Genomic DNA, 20,236 nt, shown 5'->3' with positions numbered 1-20,236 from the left:
ACAATTATAATTTCTTAAAGTCTGCCTTATGTTCTTAATTCCTAAATGTACGACTTTTCATTTTACTATATTAAAACTATCAGTTTGCTTGTGCTAAACCATGAAATTCAATGTAAAGGAACTGTCACACCATAACCTCATCTGTAAATGCCACATCTACAAGACACCAAAAAGAATTTTGTATTTTCTTTCAAAATCTTAATATTAAACCTCAACAAGTTGATAAATTCTCTATGGGTATTGCCAGAAACATCTATGTAGCTCAGGTGATTTACTACTGGAGGAGAGGTTTTATTTTTCTCAATAAAATTTAAATGTGGTTAAATATTTATGGGGGAATGGAATGACCATGCAATGGAAATTGTACAAACTTTTCCAAGAGAAGAATATTGCACAGAAGGAAATACTTCTAGAAAATGAGACCTCAGTCTTCATCTGGTAATCTGGACAAGGTGCACTAATATATCTACAAATGTCATATACATGTGAATATACAAAGAATTCTTTTAGTATTGAAGAGTAAAACGGATAAAGTGCACATAATTTTAATCCATGCTGTAGCATTTACTTTTGTTTTTAAAAGGTTTCCATTATGTGTAAAACTGATTGTAATCTGATTTCATGCTCAACCAGCTATTTTTGCTGTATTAAAATAGCCCTTGATCAATGTTAATGCAAATGCACACAAAATATGCATTAATTTGACTGCTTTCTTCCAAAAGTGGAGCCACATACAGGTTTTCATAAAATAGATTTGTACTTCACACCACTGGAGAACTCTGCTTTTTCTCATATTCAAATACATGAATCTGGCTCTGTTTGCATGTCTCTTAAACTATACATAAATTACAGAGATTTAAACTACACTTGAATAAAAAGTGTTAATTAATTCCATGCACTTGAGTACTTGAAAATCTGAATGTTTTTCATATCAGTTAAATTTTCAACCCATAGTGACATCTAGCCATCTAACGCTATTGAGTTTTTTGTTCACTTTTTTTGCTAGATGTTATCCCCAGGGTACTGCCTGTTTTTAAATATTATATAAAAAAATTTAAAGAAAAGCAGTTTGTATTTTGTATTACTGGAAGTGATGACTGGAACTAACACATGAAATCCATGCAAAGTACAGTATATCTTAGAAGAACTGCATGTTACTTTACACGCATTATACATTGAAACAAACACAGATTTTTAATTTTTTGGGTCTTTGACATTTGTACATGGACTGAATACAGAACACTAACACAAGCTCTGCAAGCTAGAAGCTGTTCTTTTCTCTGCTTTTATCCTTTTTCAAAATACCACGAATATCATTAGGTTCAATGTGTCACATCATACTGTGAAGCAACCACAAAGATAACAATGTCCAAAATAATGCATTCACAAAATTATTTTATAAAGAGATCCTCCTCTTTCCCTACAATGTGGGATTTAAAATAAAATTTATTTCGTTGTAATATTAAATATATAAAGCGTAATGTTTATCTCTTGGAGATAGTGACTTTTTTTTGAAAATGAAGATACAAGAGATTATGAAAATAATAAAGTTAAGGTTTAAAGAAAGAGGTGCATGCACACAAAGTAAAAGGGAATATAAAAGACTGCAACTCAAAATATGTCATTAAAATGCCCTACCTGGCTAACAATTAAACGCTTTTAAAAATAAACTTTTTTCAGTGTTTAAATTTAGAAAAATACTTCTGAGGAATTTGTAAATAATCACAGACACAACTAATTTCATCATATGAAATATTGAAAGAATATTAAGATTGCAGATGGGAACGCTCAACAACAAAATTTAAGTTTGCTCCTTAAATATAATGATTTTTTACACATAATTTCAGGAAGTTTGGGCATATTTTTGTAACCTATTACAGCACATGAGTTTGTTACCTACTTAGACATATGAAAATTATTAAGAAATTCTGCGTTTTTTCATACAAGATAAAAATTTTATGCAATTATGAATGTTTACATTATTTCGTATCATGTTTAGTACACAATTCTGACTGAAAACGGTATGGTTTAATGACTCACTTAGAAGCAGCAATTAAGTGTCAGCTTCACTTTAAACTAAAAAGATTCCTTTCTTCAAAATTAGTTAGGTGGGTGATACAATCAGCTGTGAAGGTAGTACAGCTGAACATATAGGTAAGCAAATTCCTTCATTTTTCAGGTGTTTGCACATCATGAGCAGTATGTTGGCTAAGTGCCATTTAATTTATTTTTTTTTGGCTATGGATCCTAAATCTGATTTACATACAGCAGTGCACAATGGGTCCACATGAATCTTGGAAATGTATTTTCGGCTTTATTAGTTGAAGAAGATCACTGCTGTAATCTTTAGTATGTCAAATATCTATCCACAACCAGGCAGGGCAAACAATAAATAATTTATTTACCTCTTTTAATGAGACTTCTGTATCTTTTTAAGGCAAAAGTGGTACAAATCAGAAAATCTAATGTATAGAATGCCAACTTGGCTATTAACCTGCTGCAATATCTTAGTACAGCTTCAGAAGATGGACAGAACAGAGCTCCTTTCCAGAGTATGCAAGAAAGGAGGTGTTACAGGGATGCTACCCCTCCTTTGGTCTTTCATCCACTCTGCAAACAAAAATATGAAAAGGAAAGACTTCTACATTTCTCCACTAACACACAGTTTTAAGATGAACTGAGTAACTCCCACTACTTGGTGTGTTTGGATACATCCCAAGTGTTGAAAGTGCATTGTACGTTTTATACTTCTGGAGATGCTTGTGAAGCAGCACAGCAATGTAGGACTTTGGCAGTACACATACAACGAAATTTTAGGGACTTTATTAAAACAATATGTGAGTAACACTTTCCAACTCTTGCAATTCATGAGAAATATTGTTTTAAGGAATTTTAAGGGAAATGCAAGAATTTACTTAGTTACAAATACAAATCTTGCTTTAGTTTGAGAGGAGTTTGAGTGATCATTCCTGTTGCCTATTTTGTTTTGTACAGCATATTTTCAAATTCACACAACAGGGTGAAATTCAGTGATATTATGTTTATCAGTGGAAAATTCAGCCCTAGCCAGAGAAATTATTTTCTTTTTTCCTCTCTTCTTTACTTCATGTACACTGAAATTAACCTTTCTGGTCAAAAAAAGATGTAAAAAAACTTATTAGGACAGTCAATGAGGTGGAATTTTGCTTTGCTTTCCACCAGAAGTAATAATCCTTCCCAACAAGCTCAGAACTTGGAAGCAGACACTCAGTTGTAAGGGATCTTAGCACCCATTCCCTGATTTTCTACTCAAGTCATCCATTATTGTGGCATGACACCTTCCCAACCAACTGCTCAGCTGCTCAAAGGTTGGACACAGTTCACAACACACATTAACACTGCTTTTATATTCACAACTTTCTTGTCACCACTGGGTATGACAAAGTCACACAGTAGAAACATGGACCAACAGAAGCTTGTTTTAAGCAGGAAATTGAGCCTTGGGGTATGAACTGTTTCTTAAGATTTCTCTGAAAAGTTAGGTGGAAATATTACTGATACTCTCCAGGAATGAGGTGGGATCTTTCTGAGTAGTTGTGACTACATCCCCATCCCCCACCCCCTCATCCTTAAAATTTCAAATAGATGTAGCTCCTAGGTTTAAAATTATGTACAATTAAGAAATAAAAGCCTTATCCAGATAAAACAATAAACTCAGCTTGTTAAATATATATACTTATAAATTTTCATGGTAATTTTTATTCAAAGTAATAAAATCACAATTTTTTTCTTTTAAAAACCATTTTCAAAATTGTAGAATTTCCTAACATGTTATAAATTCAGCTGAAGTCTAATAGTGCTTTAATAATTTGAGTGATTGAGGTGATGAGGATCTGAAAACTCAAAGGAACTTCTTTCTAGGCTGTTTCCGAACCTCATTTCTAAACTAGGAAATGATTTCCTGCATAGATAAACCCTTCTTCTCCAATTGAGATTGGTTTTTTTCCATATAATTTGTTTTCCTAGCAATATCATCAAATGATCTCTTCATATGAACAAATGGACACAAATGCCACACATGCAATAGCACGTCTTCAATATTATTTTACTGATTCCAAGATTCCAATACTGACACATACACGTAAATATTTTTATGTGCACTAACCCTCCATAGCTGATGTTCCACCACTCTGCATTATTTTTTTTTATGACAAGTTTGTGGAGAAAAAGGAATCTGGCCAACACTACTTAGCATCCTCAAGGTCCAGGACAACAGTGCAGGACTCTCTCACCAATTTTACACATGATACCAAACCTAGGGTAGTGATGGTTTTTTGGAGATCAGGGCTACCTTTCAGAGGGCTGTTGATCAGCTGGAGGAATGGAAGTAACCACTGTCAAGTGCATGATGTTCGACAAAGCCAGAAGTGAAGTTCTGAAACTTGGACTGGGACTCGGTGCTATTCTTCAGAAAAGGACTAGAGTGCTTCTGAAGCAGAAATTAAATTAAATGAGTCAGCAGCATAACCTTGCAATAATAAATTATAATACTGAGCTGTATTAGCAAGAATCAGCCAAAGGTCAAGGGAAGCAATTAGTCTATTCTGTGCTCATGAGGCTACATCAGAACACACTCTTTACTTTGAACACCTCAGTTCGTGAGAGGGATGGATAAGCTGGAGGGAGGGCAGCGGAAGGCCACTATTCTGGCCAAGGACCTGGGGCACGATAGCGACACATTGTTTCAGAAGAGAAGATTAGGGGAAATTTAATTGCCATCTTAAATTGCATATTAGTAAGTTAGAGAGAAGACAGCAAAAGGACAGAAAGCAATGGTCACAAGATACGTCAAGGGAAATCCCAACTCTGGATAAGAAAAAATACTTTAGTGGGAGTAATTAGGCACTGGCACAGGTTGCCCCAAAAATATTATTGACTTGCCATCCTTAGAAATTTTCAGAACTTGCCTAGACAAGGAAGCAATATAACTCTGAAGGTATCCCCGCCTTGAGAGTATGTCCAGAGGTTCCTTTAATTTGATTTACTCTGTGAGTCTATGAGTCATTAATAAGAAAGATAAAATCATATCTTATTCCAGCTAAAAGAATGTTCTCAATGGAGTAAGGGCTCTTCCACTATTTCTTTAGTTGTTTACCACTTAGAGACCTATTAAATATATTTATAAAATTGCTGAAACTATTAATTTTATTTAAGAATTTGCAGAATTGTACCATTTGCAATACATATTTTGCATTCATTTCAATGCAACATCCTGTGTATTTCCAATTTAAAACTACGTGATATCAAGCCCCACAACTTTTAAGGGAATGCTATTTTTAAATACTTACACATTGTCTAGAGTTGCTTTATGGAACGTAATATTTTAAAACATATGCATATATTGCACATTTAAAACTGTATGTCCATCTCAAAGTCTATAAAGTTGAGAAAACATACACACACGGACATTCAACACGTGAAGAAAAGCTTCCCTCAGTTAGACATAAATCCACATTTTGGTACAACTACACACAGGCCATAAAAAAAACCTTCTATAGCATACATAAAAGTTCTATGTCTACAGTAAGGCAGTCATATGAAGTGGAAAAACAGTCCATCTTTGCTCAGTAAGATACATTACAAACAGCTAAACAGATAAAATTAGCATTTCCTCTCTAAAGCAATTGCCTCAAGTTGTACACGGCTTATTTCAACTCCAAATCAGAGCCCATGCTTACTTTAAAAAAAAAAAAAAAGGCATTGTCAAAACAATCTGAAGAGAGAACAGCAGTTTTACTCTCTGAAATCATAGTACCCCAGTCTTTATTATCTTTAAGACAGAAAATTTATCCATCATTTCACTTTGATGGAGTAAGATGTCAGAAAGTTACCTGTCCATATCAACATCTTCTTGTATATTTGTATGCTTAGTGAGTAAGAATACACACATATAATCTCAACATTTTTTTCTCAAATATCTTTAAATATTTAAATATCTTTAAAAGGTTCAAGAGCTTCATTTGATAAAGCTATCTAAGATGCAAAGGATCAGCCCAGGTTTCTTTCATACCAGTTTAACAGACTTTTGCAGCACATGCAACTTCAGTACATTAAATACCAATTAGTTTTATCAAGATAAACACAAAGCTCATTGTGCTTTTTCTTGGTGTTTAGTTGACACAAATGAAGAGCCAACATACAGGCCTTCTGAATATTCACACATGGGTACAATTGGTGGATGGTGGTGTATCTATCCGACTTTTATTTTCCTTAGCATCATTCAGAGGTGACTTTTTACCCGTCTGGCATTTGAAGACTTGTTTGTAGGCCTTCCTAAAGTTTTCAGATAGAAATGCATATATAACTGGGTTCACAGAAGAATTGCTGTAAGCCAGGCAGTGTGCAATTACCCTGAAGAGAAAGGAGGCTTGAGTCAGTGGGAAAACTCCAAATTCAGCCCAGAGATGGATCACGTGATGCGGCAGCCAGGAGATACCAAAAACCACTACCACCACCAACACAGTCTGTGCTGTCTGAGACAAGGAAAGGAAAACACAGATGTCTGATGAGCAGTTGAAGAATCAGCTTTAAACCTGCCTCAAAACCATTATTTGGTGGAAAAAAAAGTACACTGAGACAGACCACACTGGAATATTTATTACTTATTTTACCCCATTACCTGTATGGGCTTTATTTTTCATAGTGAACTACTGCAAAGGAGTAGGTTTGAAAATGCCATAGTAAAATGCAAACACATAACTTTCCTCAAAGATAAAGAATGATGTTCCCAACTCCCTACACAAAAGCCTACTTTTTCTGAGGTGGATGTAAGCCTGATGTAAGATAATATTAACAGAGATCTTTGGGAAATCTCATCCAGATCTGATGATCTATACTTTAGTACAGTGCACAAGGACTTCTCATGAAAATTTCAAGAGAGATCTAGTATACATGAAGGCAGCTCATGGAAGAGATTAGAGCAGTCACTTTGCTCAAGTGCTTACTAAAGGTGCGGGAATTTTTTTGAAAGTCTCTCCTTTAAAGATAGAATTTTCACAGGGAGTGTCATACAACCACATTCTGGGATACAAGCAGAGGAAAAAAAAAAGAGTAAGGAGCTTGAATTTTCTGGTGATTGCATGTTGTCAAAAGCAATCTGGAAATTAAAGGTCACTACCAAATACTGAATTAAAAAAATGGAACACAAAATATCCTCAGTGCCGCCTCCATATTCCACTTTCACTATTTATGAGATGAACAGCCATCAACATCATTAGATCCATTCTGACAGCTGCAGAATCAGTTAGTACGACCCTCCAGGTGCTGAAGGAGTTCTGTCAGGGCACAGTGGAATTTGACTGTCAATGTTTTTTTTTAGCTTTCACTTAATTCAGAAACAACAAGTTACCGCTTTGCAGTTGCCTAACTAATTAATATCTACTCATCTAACAAGTATTCTTTCAATTAGTCTCAATTAGTCTCCCAATTGAAAGTTGATAATAATTCAAAAGCATATTTTGTTATGGGCCATTATGATGACTATATTAATGCTTTATAATATAATTTTTCAGAAAACTTAGGCTCTTCTTCACAGCCAAAACTAACCCAGTGACCATAGAGTGATAAATATTGCAGCACAGAAAATACGTTGAGTTTTTGATAGTTTATTGAACTTGGTCTATACTTTTTGAACTGATTAATGCTCAGTAATAATTCAGACTGATCTACCTAATCAGAATACAAGTTGACTTAGAGAAACTTGTGGGGAAAAAATTTTGATTTCTGTGGCAACAGGCCAAAATAACTTATGACAGATACTGTTGCTGGTTAGTATAATCTCACAACAGAAAACAGAGGACATTATATCTGTAGTTAATACAATTTGTATAGTCTTAAGCAATCGTCTTTTCAAAAGTGGTTCCTCTACTTAGCCCTGTGGAGTTTAAGTCATTTGCCACTAAAACAGCCACAGAAATATTTTCTTTTTCAGGTCTCATCAGCAGAATGTGTGTTAAGAAGGGTGTACAAATTAAGAGCAGTTCATTCTCTGATCACTGTGTTAGATGTGTTAATATTCCAAGTAAAAAAAAGATTTTCAGGATACCACATGTACTTCAAAAGAGGCATATTACTTCAGTTTGTCCAAAATGCTAAAAAAAAATTAACTAGGAAAATCACCACCTTTCAGTAGATTACAGATGCACCTGAAAGCAGAGGCTGACCATGTGTCCCTTTTAACTTTTACTGAAGTTATTTCACATCTTCAGAATAAGCAATTTTGCATTAGGAAACCTCACAACATTTGTTTTATCCCTTTGTTCCTCCTAAGCCTAACTTCAGAGCTTACCTTTTCAAAATCATCACTATGTCTTGCAAACAAGGTATCACTAAAGAGCAGCTCTTGTTTATCTAATGGGGGCTTGCTTAGGGTTTCCCATTAGCAAATAAAACCTGCCTGATATATTGTTAATACTAATGCTTGGTGACCAAAATGCATGAAAAATATAATTTAGGCAAATTAATATTTTTCATTAACTGTTTTCCACACAAACAGCAAATTTATTGTAAGGTTCTACTACCAAAATATTCCTAAAGGTTTCAATATAGCCACAAATGTATAATTATACCTGAAATGCATTCTTAACAAGACAGTAGAAGGAAATAAAAATAAAAAAGATAGAGAGAGCATTAGCACACTAATGAATGTAGTGTTTGAAAAACATAAGTTAGGCCTTAGATTCAGAAACTTATTTTCTAAGGCAAAAGAAAAATTTTGGCTTACTTTTTTTCCCCTTTTGATTACTGAATCCTGATTCATCCAAGCAGTCTTGATCATGTCTGTAATGCTTTACCCTGAAGCTACGAATGCTAGCTCCTAGCCAGATATGTAGTTCTTAAGAGTTAGTGTTTAGCGGAATGCACAGATTTCCAGTTTGAGAATAATTCAGATGAGAAATGGCAATATATAGAATGTCTTTGAAAACTACACCATTGACCTTGACAACATTAAATGCAAAACCGTATATATTAAGTATTTTACAGAATCAGGGCCGTAAAGGTCCTAATTCTAGGAATCGAAATCTATTGACTAGGGTATTTTTCAGGAAAATAGAGAATGCATAAATAATAGCTTACTTATTCCCTGTTGAGCCCATGTACATCTCATTTACATTGCAGACAGTCTGCATGTCCATATGGAAATAGTGATCAGATCAAATGAAGAGCTATTGCCTAAGGGGTTTTTCTGACTCCAGTGTCATAAACTGAGAAGTTAGTTGATGATTACTGTGGTCAAATCTGTATTATATTAACTGACAATTTCTTGGTATAAACACATCTTTCAAATATTGTTCTAAGTCACAAAGCTTATATTCTGCTTTAAAGACCTTTCATGATTCTACTGGTAACCAGTATGTAACTTTCATCTTGAATGTAGAACCAAAAAACACTGTGTGGAAAATCAAAGAAGAATAGGAGAATCATTAAAAGTCTCTCATTAGAGACCCTAATTTTAAACATATAACAGAGGATTTCTTTAAAAAATATTAAAAAAAAAGCTAATTAAAAAAAAATCCCTTTATTTAGTCAGGGGAAAATGCCTGTGAGAAAAAAAGACCAAAACCATTTAATTCTAAAGATAGGTTGTCTCTCCATGCCTAAATTTCAGATGCTTTGAAGTTCAAAATATGGGGATCTCAGGTAATGGCTTGATGTAACGTGATGGAAAACTTGGATCGGAAAAGATTCCAATCCTGCTAAGTTCAGAGGGACACTGAATACTTCATGAAATACTTAATTTCAGTTTCTTCTTTCTGTTACATCTTTAGCAACAAGCAATAAAATGCCAAATGTGTTTAGCCATAAAACTAAAATATAAACAAATAAATAATAGTAATGAATACAGTATACCTTTTTCTTGGATGCTTCTGACTTCTTTGACATGTTTCTCAACTTCTTGTGCAGGTGGTTAAGAACCTGAAAAGATTAATTTGCATCTTGTATTGTATTTCACCATTTCCTAGTCAAATAAAATTCAAACCCACATATCTTAGAGTATGCTCTTCTGCACTGTATGATTCCCTTACAAGCATTGCTGATCCAATTTACACATTTCCAAAGTGCACAGTATGAAAACTGAAGGAAATACATATCTGCATCCGTATGAATCCACAAATATGAAACAGACCACAACTGAATTCTTATATAAAAATTCAGACATATTACACTAAAAATACATGTTATGAATTAACAAGGAAACCCATCATGCACCTAGAATTAGCAACAACTCTTCTTCCATTAAAAATCAATACCTGTTAATTTAGAATGACCTTTACTGAGTGTAACACAAGAAAAATATATTTTGAATCAGAGTTTTTCTGAGTCACCGGAGTAATTCCTTTTTTCAGATGGATTTTTGATTAATATAATCAGGATGCTGGCACTACTTGATCTTCAAAAGAAGCTTGGGCTTTCAAAAATAATTTATACCAAAATGAGGCACAATATATGAGGTGTGACTTTTATCAACAGTTTGATGATACTCACCATGCATCTTTCACGAGTAATTTTTAAAAATATGCTACAAAAAGGCTCATCATCCAAGAGCAGGATCCAAATTTCAACACAGTACTTTATACATAAGATTTTGGATAGTGGATGCACAGAGGTACATGCCCTACTTTGTCTGCAGTCATTATTACCTGAATCCAGTATATTCTTATGGCATGATTTGTAGGTATGGAGGGCAGGGAATGTGCTCTTCAGCTGAATATGTTTAACATACTACAAACCATACAGAATAAAAAAGATAAATTCTTATTAAACTGGAGGACTTAATTAAAATATGGCAAGAGGAATTTTTTAGAGACAGCATCAAAGTGAAGGGTTCTGTTAGATGATGCTGCTAGGTTGCATTTTACATTGCTCTAAGATGAAATGAGAATGATATAAAAGGTAAGATCATCCAGATTTAGTAGGTAAAATAATCCAGCTTTAAAATATTTTTTTTAAGGAATGTAACACTAAATTTTATGATCCATAAGGACTTCTTAAGGTGGGGAAAAGTTCTTTTATATCATCTGGGGACATTTTCTTTGTTTTCTTTGGGGAGCACACCTAACCACTACCAGGACAGACATCAAAGTTACCTAGAGATATGATCCCACTCTGGCATCTGAGTCTTAGAGAATTAAAAGAAATAAATTGGTATTTGTGAATAACCATAGCTCATCAGCATATTCTACTTTTTACTCTTAGTTACCAGTGAACCAAGAACAATAATAAGACTAAAAATTAATTGTAACCACTTAATATTCTAAGTGCAGTCTGTTTGTGGTTGTCTGTGCACTAACATGTGAAAGACTCATCCTGCAAGCACTTCCTATTCTGAAACACTATCCAGACTGCCACCAAGACTAACCTGAGCTCAGGAAAAGCAGGGAAAAAATAAATCAGTTTTCCCTGAGAAGGTCCCCTTTTGGCTTTATTCCTACTTTCTTCTTCAGGATGAAGCAGACCAGAAAATGACAGAGGAAACCCTGAAGTCCATCAGAAGATCAGGAAAATAACCATCTGGCTCACAGACTTTTTATTCACTTACCATCACCCTGTACAAAACAGCTGAATTGCTGGGTCCATCAGTGAAAAATGTAAAACTAAAAAAAGGGCATGCAAGGCATAAAATTAAGTTCACTTCCCATCACTGCTGCTTCATCTATCATATCTCCTTCACATAATTTACAATGATGGGCTGTTTCACTGGACCCTCACAGTCCGAGACTAAAATCAGATAAACTCATCCCAGAAATCAGAACTGCAAAGTCTTTTTTTAAAGTTACAAGTATTTTTGTCTTCTGTGCTTAAACTTTAAGCACAAATTTTTGCATTGCATCTCTCTCCAATCCAAAGAAAGATACAGTAGACAAAACCGTTGAATTGGATATTTGGTGGGGATGGGAGATGGTGGTGGAGAGTTTTGGTGCCAATTTAGATGATAACTTTTAAATGAATCCTTTTCAACTTCCCCTCTTTCAGATTATGTATATATTTCATAAAATAAGCATCTGCAGTGAAAACATGCTGGCTCTAGGTAGTAGTATACCAGATGGTATGCAAACTAGCAGCAAGAGAAATATGCAAAATGCAATTACCTATCAACATCAGTGGAACAGCACTCAAAGACCTACACAGAATGCCATGGAGGGATAAAAAGAGCTGTGTTTATGCACAAACACTGCAAGGTAAATGAAAAACACTCTCCTTATCGCCCATTTTAAATTATCTCTTCTCTGGGCCAATGAATACTAAATTATTCCTCTAAGAGCCACTGTCTTTACCTGAATGAACAATAATTCTACATGCAACTCTTAATTTGTCTCAGGCTATTTCTCTTAAGAAAGTATTTCAAAATATCCACTAATACATTTGCATGTATTAGGGGGTACATTTGCACTAATAAGTTTACATTGCATTTTTAACCTATGGAATTAAATACCCAGCTTGCTAAAAAACAAGTCCTAACCTGTTCTCATAAGGTGTAACCTTTTTTTAAAAAAATTAAGCTCTGTAGAAAAGAAACATGAAACTTTTCTAACTCCAGCTTTCATGTCCCTGTTCTTAGTTGGCTCTGAGGGAAGGAACAGCTTTTCTGTCTTCCCATCTGCATGTATACAATAATTCCACTGACTACACCTTCATTATCAGCCATTGAAAATCATGCAGAAGGAAATCATGCAGAAGGAAAGCCAGGTCATTATCTAATAAGAATGAACTGCTTGTTTAACAGAGCCATAATGTAAGCATTACATTCTGAACCATCTCTGTAGTATGAACCTGATTTAAATTCAAGTGCCATTGCCTGCAATCCACGTTTTAAAGTAATGCTGCTACTTCTATTGTCACAATAGATCCTTCACCCTCTTTCAATTAAGTGTGTCACTCTTTTCAGTGCAGTTTAATAATTTTTCCCCTTGCTGCTCAGCAAAATTTAAGATACAATATCTGAAGCCAAAAACCACATAAGCTTTTATCTTATGTTGAGGCTCTTACTTTTTATGGCTTAGTTTTAACCAATTCTAGAAATCATACATGACTTCTGTGAATTCAGAATGCTCAGAATGATAGATAACAGTGGAAACACTCCCAAGGCAAGACATATTTGTTTTTAAAAAAGCTTTTAAAATCATACATCTATAAAAGGAAAAGTTTGTTAATAATTACAGGTGTCCGACCTAAAGGCTTGATTGAAGGAGGCCCGATTTTCAAGGACTGAATCCTTGAAAAGCTGTGGTATCCAAAATCAGTTGTCACATTGCATGACCCTGGCAGGCGCCAATTTTTGTTAGAAGCTGTCTGGGAATCATTTATCACTTCACTCTTTAGGAACACATTAGTGAGCAAATGTTGTAGCACTGTTACAAAGCACACACAGAAAAGTCAGTATTAAAAAAATATGGCAAGTAGTATGATAAGCAATGAAAAAGTCAGAGTACAGACTGTCTACAAGTATGCAGTGCTGTGACTCAACTAAAAATGACATAATCATTGATCCTCTCTCTTGAGTAGTAAACTTCTTTCAAGATTAAGTCTGTGAGGCAACAAACGCTTGTTTCCTACAGATTTGTGACTTCTTGACTGTGTCCCCAAAAAGATGTGTCTTCTCCATACGTTGATGCTGCATAAGACCTCTTCCCCTATGGCTTGTCTGATGTTTAGCAGTTGAGTGCAAACTGACTCTCCTTAAGAGAGGATGATGGAGACTTTCTACCTCCTTCACTCATTGGCTGCTGTTTTCACAAAACTAGGGAAATATCAATCCTCCTGATATTTTCACTTCTCTGTCAAAAATTTGGCTGAAACTGAAGCAAAGTTATTTACGGAAGAGAGAAAAGGTGAAACTCTACACACAAGACACAGAGCACAATCTCGTGAATCTCTACTTGAAGAGCACATCACGTGAGGTGTTTTGGGAAGACACTGTTTCCAAATACCTGGCACTATCAGGAATTCTGCAGGTTATCCACTGGGGAAGATATAAATCTTTCCTAATACAATTTAGGGGGAAGAGAGAGAGAGAGAGAAAGTAAGAACTTGGCTCCCTATTAGAGTGCCTAAAAAATGAGACTTTCAAAACCTGAAAGTTCAATTGCAATTTGCTTATGAAAGAAACAGAACTGCCTTAAAGCAGTCTGGAAAAGGCAATATATTCAAATAGAGAAATTAGTCTCCTTTGTCTTAATCTGTATCAGATCTTAATCTGTATCAGAAGATTGCATTATTTCACTGATCCACTCTTCATGAAAATCAGTGAAGTCCATAAGAAACTAATGCAGAGACTAACCTCTCCTATGAAGACAGGCTGAGAGCTGGGGTTGCTCAGCCTGGAGAAGAGAAGGGTCTGTGGAGACCCTTTGCCAGTCTTCCAGTACCTAGAGGAGGCCTATGAGAGAGCTGGATAGGGACTTTTTATGAGAGCATATAGTGATAGGACAAGGGGTCACAGCTTTAAGCTGAAGGAGGGTAGGTTTAGATTAGATATTAGGAAGAAATTCCTTGCTATGAGGGTGGTGAGGTACTGGAACTGTGGATGCCACATCCTCGAAAGTGTTCAAGGCCACATAGGATGGAGCTCTGAGCAACTTGGTCTAGTGGGAGGTGTCCCTGCCCATGACAGGGGGTTTTGGAACTAGATGATCTTTAGGGTCCTTTCCAACCCAAACTGTTCTATGATTCTATGATCTTTATAGTACTTCTGATGGTATTCCACAGCAGCAATCCTCTAACTCTGTGTGCATTCAGAAGCCAAAATACTTGTTCTACTTCATAAAACTTTATTAACATCAATAAAAGCTTGCAGTGACCAATTTACTCAAGATCTGTCAGAGTAGCAATGGCTTCGAGAAATCTGACACTTCAGCTCTGATTTTCAGCTACTATCATCCTTAATTTCTTCCTCACTCTGCCCCAAGTGCCCAGCTATTGCAGGTGGAGATTTGCCAGTGGTTCCTAATGAGGAACAAGTGGGGTACAAGCTGTGGGGTACAAATACCTTCAATAGCCTTGTACATGTCATGACATTTTGCAGCATCATTGACACTGATGGGAATACCAGGTATTTCCTAGGTATCTTCTAAAACTCAGGCCTTCAGGTTAGATCTTCCAGTCTGACACAATGGCAAGCAGGATAATACATATAGACTCAAAACTCATCACCAAGCAAGCATGACATCCTAGCCTGGCAATAATTTAAGCACATGATTTTATTGTAATATTAAGTGGCCTTGATTTCATTGACTTGTTCTGGGCAGGTTTTTACATAGGGTTGCTATTGTTGGCTTGGGGTTTTTGTTGTGGTTCTTTTGGTTTTGTTTTAACTACAAATTCATACTCATATTGAGACATCTACTTTTGTAGAGGTGCTTTGTAACAACAGGATGTGTTATATTTACTATGCATATACTTTGATTAAGCATATTTCCTTCCTCCCTATATTGTGCAGGACTATCCTAATTTAGAAAGTATTGTTTTCAGTTTTCTCTCACATAGACTTTACACTGAAATTGAAGATGCTTTGGCTTTGAAATAGGGAAAAATTAGTAGCTGAAAAGCTCCCTCTCCACTCATTCTGTAACATTCTCTGAGCAATATGTAGTGTTTTCCTCAAACTGATGATCTATGGCTACAGCTCAGTCTTATTCATCACTGTAGATGAAATACCAGTGTATTCACACAGGGAAAGCAGTATTCAGTTTATGTATGAAAACATGCATTTCTTCTTCATTTGCCATGTTGGACTTGTTTCGCTACAACCAGTAATTTAGAAATATTGTCCTCTGAGCTCTGCATGCCTTGATTTTAGCAGAGTCAGATGCCATTCTAGTCTCAATTTGCACCTCACAATTACACTGATGTAATACAGAACAGAACATAAAATTCTTTGATCAAATTAACTACTTCAGGTACATCTATTGAACTTGCCAATTAAAGAACTGTGTTCTCAACATTTAAGCAGTCCTTATCTGCAAGAGCAGTCCTATCCTCTCAAATGTAAATCACTGCCCAAGGAGAAATCCTGCAGCTGAAGATTGCTGGCACAGAAACAGCAGGATCTCTGCCTAACTCAGCAGGTAGCAACTCGTGTTCTGGATCCTGTTCAGCAGCAAGCAGAGGGCCCTATGCTGAAGGCTACAATTATTACACACAGAAAAATAAGCAGAAAAGTCCTTAAATACCTGTATTTAGGTACCCTTGCTTATTACTTTTTCCTGTGTGGGTCCTCATGCCCTGCTCCCTGGAACTACCTTCCCTTGCTGAAGTTAGAGGCAAACCTCCCATCAGCTTCAGGTGGGGCGAGACAGGGCACATAGGGACCAGGCAGTGGGATGGACATTCTGCTCTTCATGTGTTAACTGGACCAGACCAAACTGGTAGTTTGTGTCTTTTATAAGTGCACTGCATTTTAAAGAATGACTGGGAAGCCTGGACAACTTGTTGCTTTGTTGTACTTCATTGAGTTAAACTCCTCATACAGCACTGCAAGAAAATAAAAGAGTTGTGGTGACAGAGAAAGCAGCAGAGCACTGGGGCTTCTCAGCATTCTGCAACAAGGAAATCTGGCAGAGAGACCCCAGTAATTGTCAAAACCACCCCCCACCCCCCCGCTCACCTCATACAATCTCTGTTTTGACCTGTACCACTGCACAGATGTCGTCCCCTCCCAGCTATAAAACCTGCTCCCTCCTCTTGTGCCACTGCACAGATGTTGTCTCCTCCCAGCTATAAAATCTGTTCTCTCCCTTTGTGCCATAAATTCACCCCTACTCCTTTTCCTCCTAACAGTGCCACGTCCCTACACATGCCCAGAAATGACCCTACCACCATCCTTGACATCTACCACTATCATACTCCCCCATTCCTTTTACATTTGCCTCACCTTGGCATAGCAGAAGGTGATGAGAAGCAGTGGCAGCAGATATCCAAAGACGAATGTGCAAACCACGTAGACCTTCTTGTGGCGTGGGTTGGGCCAGTGCTCCCAGCAAAAGGTCTGGTTGCTGGTCTCACGGTGGAAGATGCGCTGGTGGTGAGCCACAGGTGAGGCCATGGCGAAGGAGAGTGCCCAGATGAGCCCCACACCCACCAGTGCATTGCGGGGAATGCGCAGGGCCGAGGAGCGCCGGGAGTGCACAATGGCCACATAGCGGTCCACGGACATGGCCGAGAGCGTGAAGATGCTCACCAGCATGGAGATGGTGAAGAAGTAGTGGATGAACTTGCAGATGAAGGCACCCAGCACCCAGGTGGGGAGCACGTAGACTGTAGACTGGAAAGGAATGCAGAAGAGTAGGTAGGCCAGGTCCGCGATGCTCAGGTTGAGGATGAAGATGTTGGTGGTGCTTCGGCGCTTGCCTGGCTTGCTCCTTGCCAGCACCGTGATCACCAGGGTGTTGCCCAGCACCCCCAGGGTGAAGATCAAGCCGAAGACGATCAAGGTGATGAAGTTCTCGATGCCGATGCCGAAGAGGGGCTTCCCCTCCTCCTCTGGCAGCCCAGAGAGGTTGAACTCCCCGCGGGGCAGCTCTGCCACAGCTCGGGACCTGTTGAGGGGCCCCGCCGCGGGCTCCCGCGGCTCCATCCTTCCCCTTGCGCGCCGGACAAAGTTCCCGCTGGCGGAACGCGGAGCCACCGCTCCCCGGCACCGCGGACGGCGGCGAGCCAAGGGCGGCCGCTCCACCAGCGCCGGGAGGCGGCGAGGAGCGGCGGGTGCCACCGCTTAGGGCGCCCCGGCGCTCGCAGGGGAGCGGAGCCTGCTCGGCAGCCCCGCCGCCCCCCGCAGGCAGAGCCCACTGGACCTGTCCGCGGGGACCCCCTTCCCCGCTGCCACCGCGCCCGCCCCGCGCGGCGCCGGAGTGTCCACGACCCCCGCTCTGGTAGTGGCCGCTCGCTGCTCCGGGAGACTGAGCTCCCCGGGAACGTCTTCTCGGAGAAAGAAAGGGTGGGGTTTTTTTCCTCCCTCCTTATTTTCCCCCACCCTTTTCTTCCCTTCTTTCAGCTTGTGATTGCCAACGCAGGGCGGCAGTGGGAGCGCGGGGCGGTCCGCAGGCAGGAGCGGAATCCCAGTCCTCTCCGCAGAAAACTTCTCTCTGCTTGGTGCCTCCGCTCCTAGGGAGACTCGGGAGCCGCGTCTGCCAGAAAGGCTGGGCGGCGTTCGGCAGGTCCGGCCGGGCTTTAATGAACTCTCTTGGAAAGACAGAAAAAATGAAGTGCCTGAGTGAACCCACCTCAACAGGTAGCCAGCCGGCAGCAAGTCCTTCAGGTTAAACACTGCCTGTGCTCATTTTTTCAGGTCCTTCACAGGTTTCCATTAATCGGTCCGTACTATGAAGTATCTCAAAGGACAAAAGGTGGCAGACGTTGTCCCTCCTTAAAAAAAAAAAAAAAAAAAAAAAGGGAAAAGGGAAATCTAATCTAGCCGCTTTTCACTGCCACATCACAACTCCCGTTGTGAGCTCCTTGGAGCCGGGCAGACGCAGGCAGTCCTAAACGGTGCCGACATGGGAGCTCCTGAAAATCCAGTCTTTTCAGAATGGGGTGAAATATAAAACTTCCTCCAGAATATGGATACGAGTTCATGTGAATATTCTCATCGGCATATCTGCGTTATGAATGAAACGGATTTGCCTGAGGGTTCTTAGCCGCTTGTTTTAGAATTACCAGTCAGGGAGCTACAGCTGGCAGCAGCAGTGACCAACAGAATCGTCCAGATGCGCTGTTGGAGGCAGCGAGCTCTTGTTTGCGTATTTTTCAGTCTGCAGTTTGACAGTTTTTTTTTTCTACCTTTCTTTTTGCTACTTATATTGAAGCATTTCAGCAGCTGCACATCAGCTGACTGCAAAGCTATTGACTTCTGCAGATGTAGATTTTAATTAAACTTACATATGGTCTGCTCCATTATGTCCAAAGGAACACCTCGTGGGAGAACACAATTCAGTTTATATAGATCTTAGAAGCTTATGTGGATTGAGCTGTTTTATGCATCTGTTGTAACTCGGTTAAGAAGTTGCAAACATATTAAGCAAAAATGAACGATCAAAGATTCCTCAAACACTTGGGAGTTGTTTGTTTTTTCTAATGTGCATTCTTTATAATTTTTTGACATTTGATTACCATGCAAATCTACCAGTCTCTACTTCTGCAAGTGATTTGAGAAAGAACATTGTTAAACATTTCTAGGATGTCACACAGTTTTTTGGAAGTGCTCTGAGTATATTGTGAAAATTAACAGAAGTCGCTATAGATTTTCCTAGTGTTGCTGATGACTATGTTTGACTATGAATTCCTTCATATGGTGAGTGAGATACAGGAAACATCTTGAATACCTCTGATGTTTTGCTTTTGAATCGTCTTGTTGCCAGACATCGCTCTTTTTCTGGGATGCCAGGAGTGCAAACTTGGCTTTAATGAAGTTAATGCTAACAATTACATTGATAACAACTTTCCATCTGAAATGCTGTGTTAATCCTCATCACTCACACTTCTGTTTTCTTGAGAAATAGTATCTTTTGAACAGTATAGCCTAAAAGGTGACCAAAGAATGTCAGACTTTACAGACAAGTAAGAAGGAAAATTGGTTACAGAAACAAAATTAGTTTTAGGGAAAAGCAACCTGAAAATTACATTAGAGATTTGGATGGGAATGTTCACTCTATTAGTTTCCTTTAGATATTTAATTGACAGTTTCATAGTTCAAGCTTTGCTTTTCTGCTACATATCTATTGTAAAGTATATAGTTCTTATAAGACTGCCCTGAGCATTATGTGGAAAAAAACTGAGAATACAACTATATTGTAGTTATTCTGTCAGACCTTCAGGCTTCAGCTTTTACATGAGTGAAGTTCCCACATTTACAGCAGTCATGATTGCTGTTAAGATTGTCATAACCAAACAGGTGTTGACATTTTAATCCACTGCTCTTCTTATCTAGACTGAGTAAAATTTTCATGCAATAGAAAGTTCAGATGAAAAAGTTGTTATGGATTCAGTACAAATAATTATCTAGTTAAACACGTAAAGTAGTCGAAAAAGTAGGTAAAAAAAAAACAGTAAAAAATTTGCATCGCACTTTAGAAGAATAGATTTCATATCTTTGCAAAAGGGACCTCTTAAGTATGTGCCTCATGCATTTCCTTGAATCTAGTTTTATTGAGTCTAGTTCTGAACACCTTTTGACTAAAACTAGAATAGAATATGAACTTCAGAA

General features: G+C 37.9%; 1 protein-coding gene across 1 annotated transcript; it reads right to left on the bottom strand.

Moving 5' to 3' along the window:
• Positions 1-862: 862 nt before the first annotated feature.
• GALR1 (galanin receptor 1) lies at positions 863-19,584 on the bottom strand. The gene is made up of 3 exons (XM_064658345.1): positions 16,910-19,584; positions 9,889-9,954; positions 863-6,512 (listed from the first exon to the last, which is right to left on the bottom strand). The coding sequence occupies exons 1-3, from the start codon at positions 17,609-17,611 to the stop codon at positions 6,195-6,197; spliced, it is 1,086 nt and encodes a 361-aa protein (XP_064514415.1). The 5' UTR covers positions 17,612-19,584; the 3' UTR covers positions 863-6,194.
• Positions 19,585-20,236: the final 652 nt, after the last annotated feature.

This window comes from Pseudopipra pipra, chromosome 1, assembly GCF_036250125.1.
Source record: "Pseudopipra pipra isolate bDixPip1 chromosome 1, bDixPip1.hap1, whole genome shotgun sequence".
Classification (NCBI taxonomy): Eukaryota; Metazoa; Chordata; class Aves; order Passeriformes; family Pipridae; genus Pseudopipra; species Pseudopipra pipra.
The sequence above is the reverse complement of the archived record's forward strand: the minus strand, read 5'-3'. Positions and strand labels throughout refer to the sequence as shown.

Bases quoted from the DNA above. Each gene is read 5' to 3' on its own strand.
- GALR1 (XM_064658345.1), bottom strand. From the start codon at position 17,611: ATGGAGCCGCGGGAGCCCGCGGCGGGGCCCCTCAACAGGTCCCGAGCT. The intron at 9,955-16,909 runs GTGAGGCAAATG...TAATCTTTTCAG, and splicing joins TCACCTTCTGCTATGCCAAG to GTTCTTAACCACCTGCACAA. The intron at 6,513-9,888 runs GTATACTGTATT...TCCTTGTCTCAG, and splicing joins CAGAAGCATCCAAGAAAAAG to ACAGCACAGACTGTGTTGGT.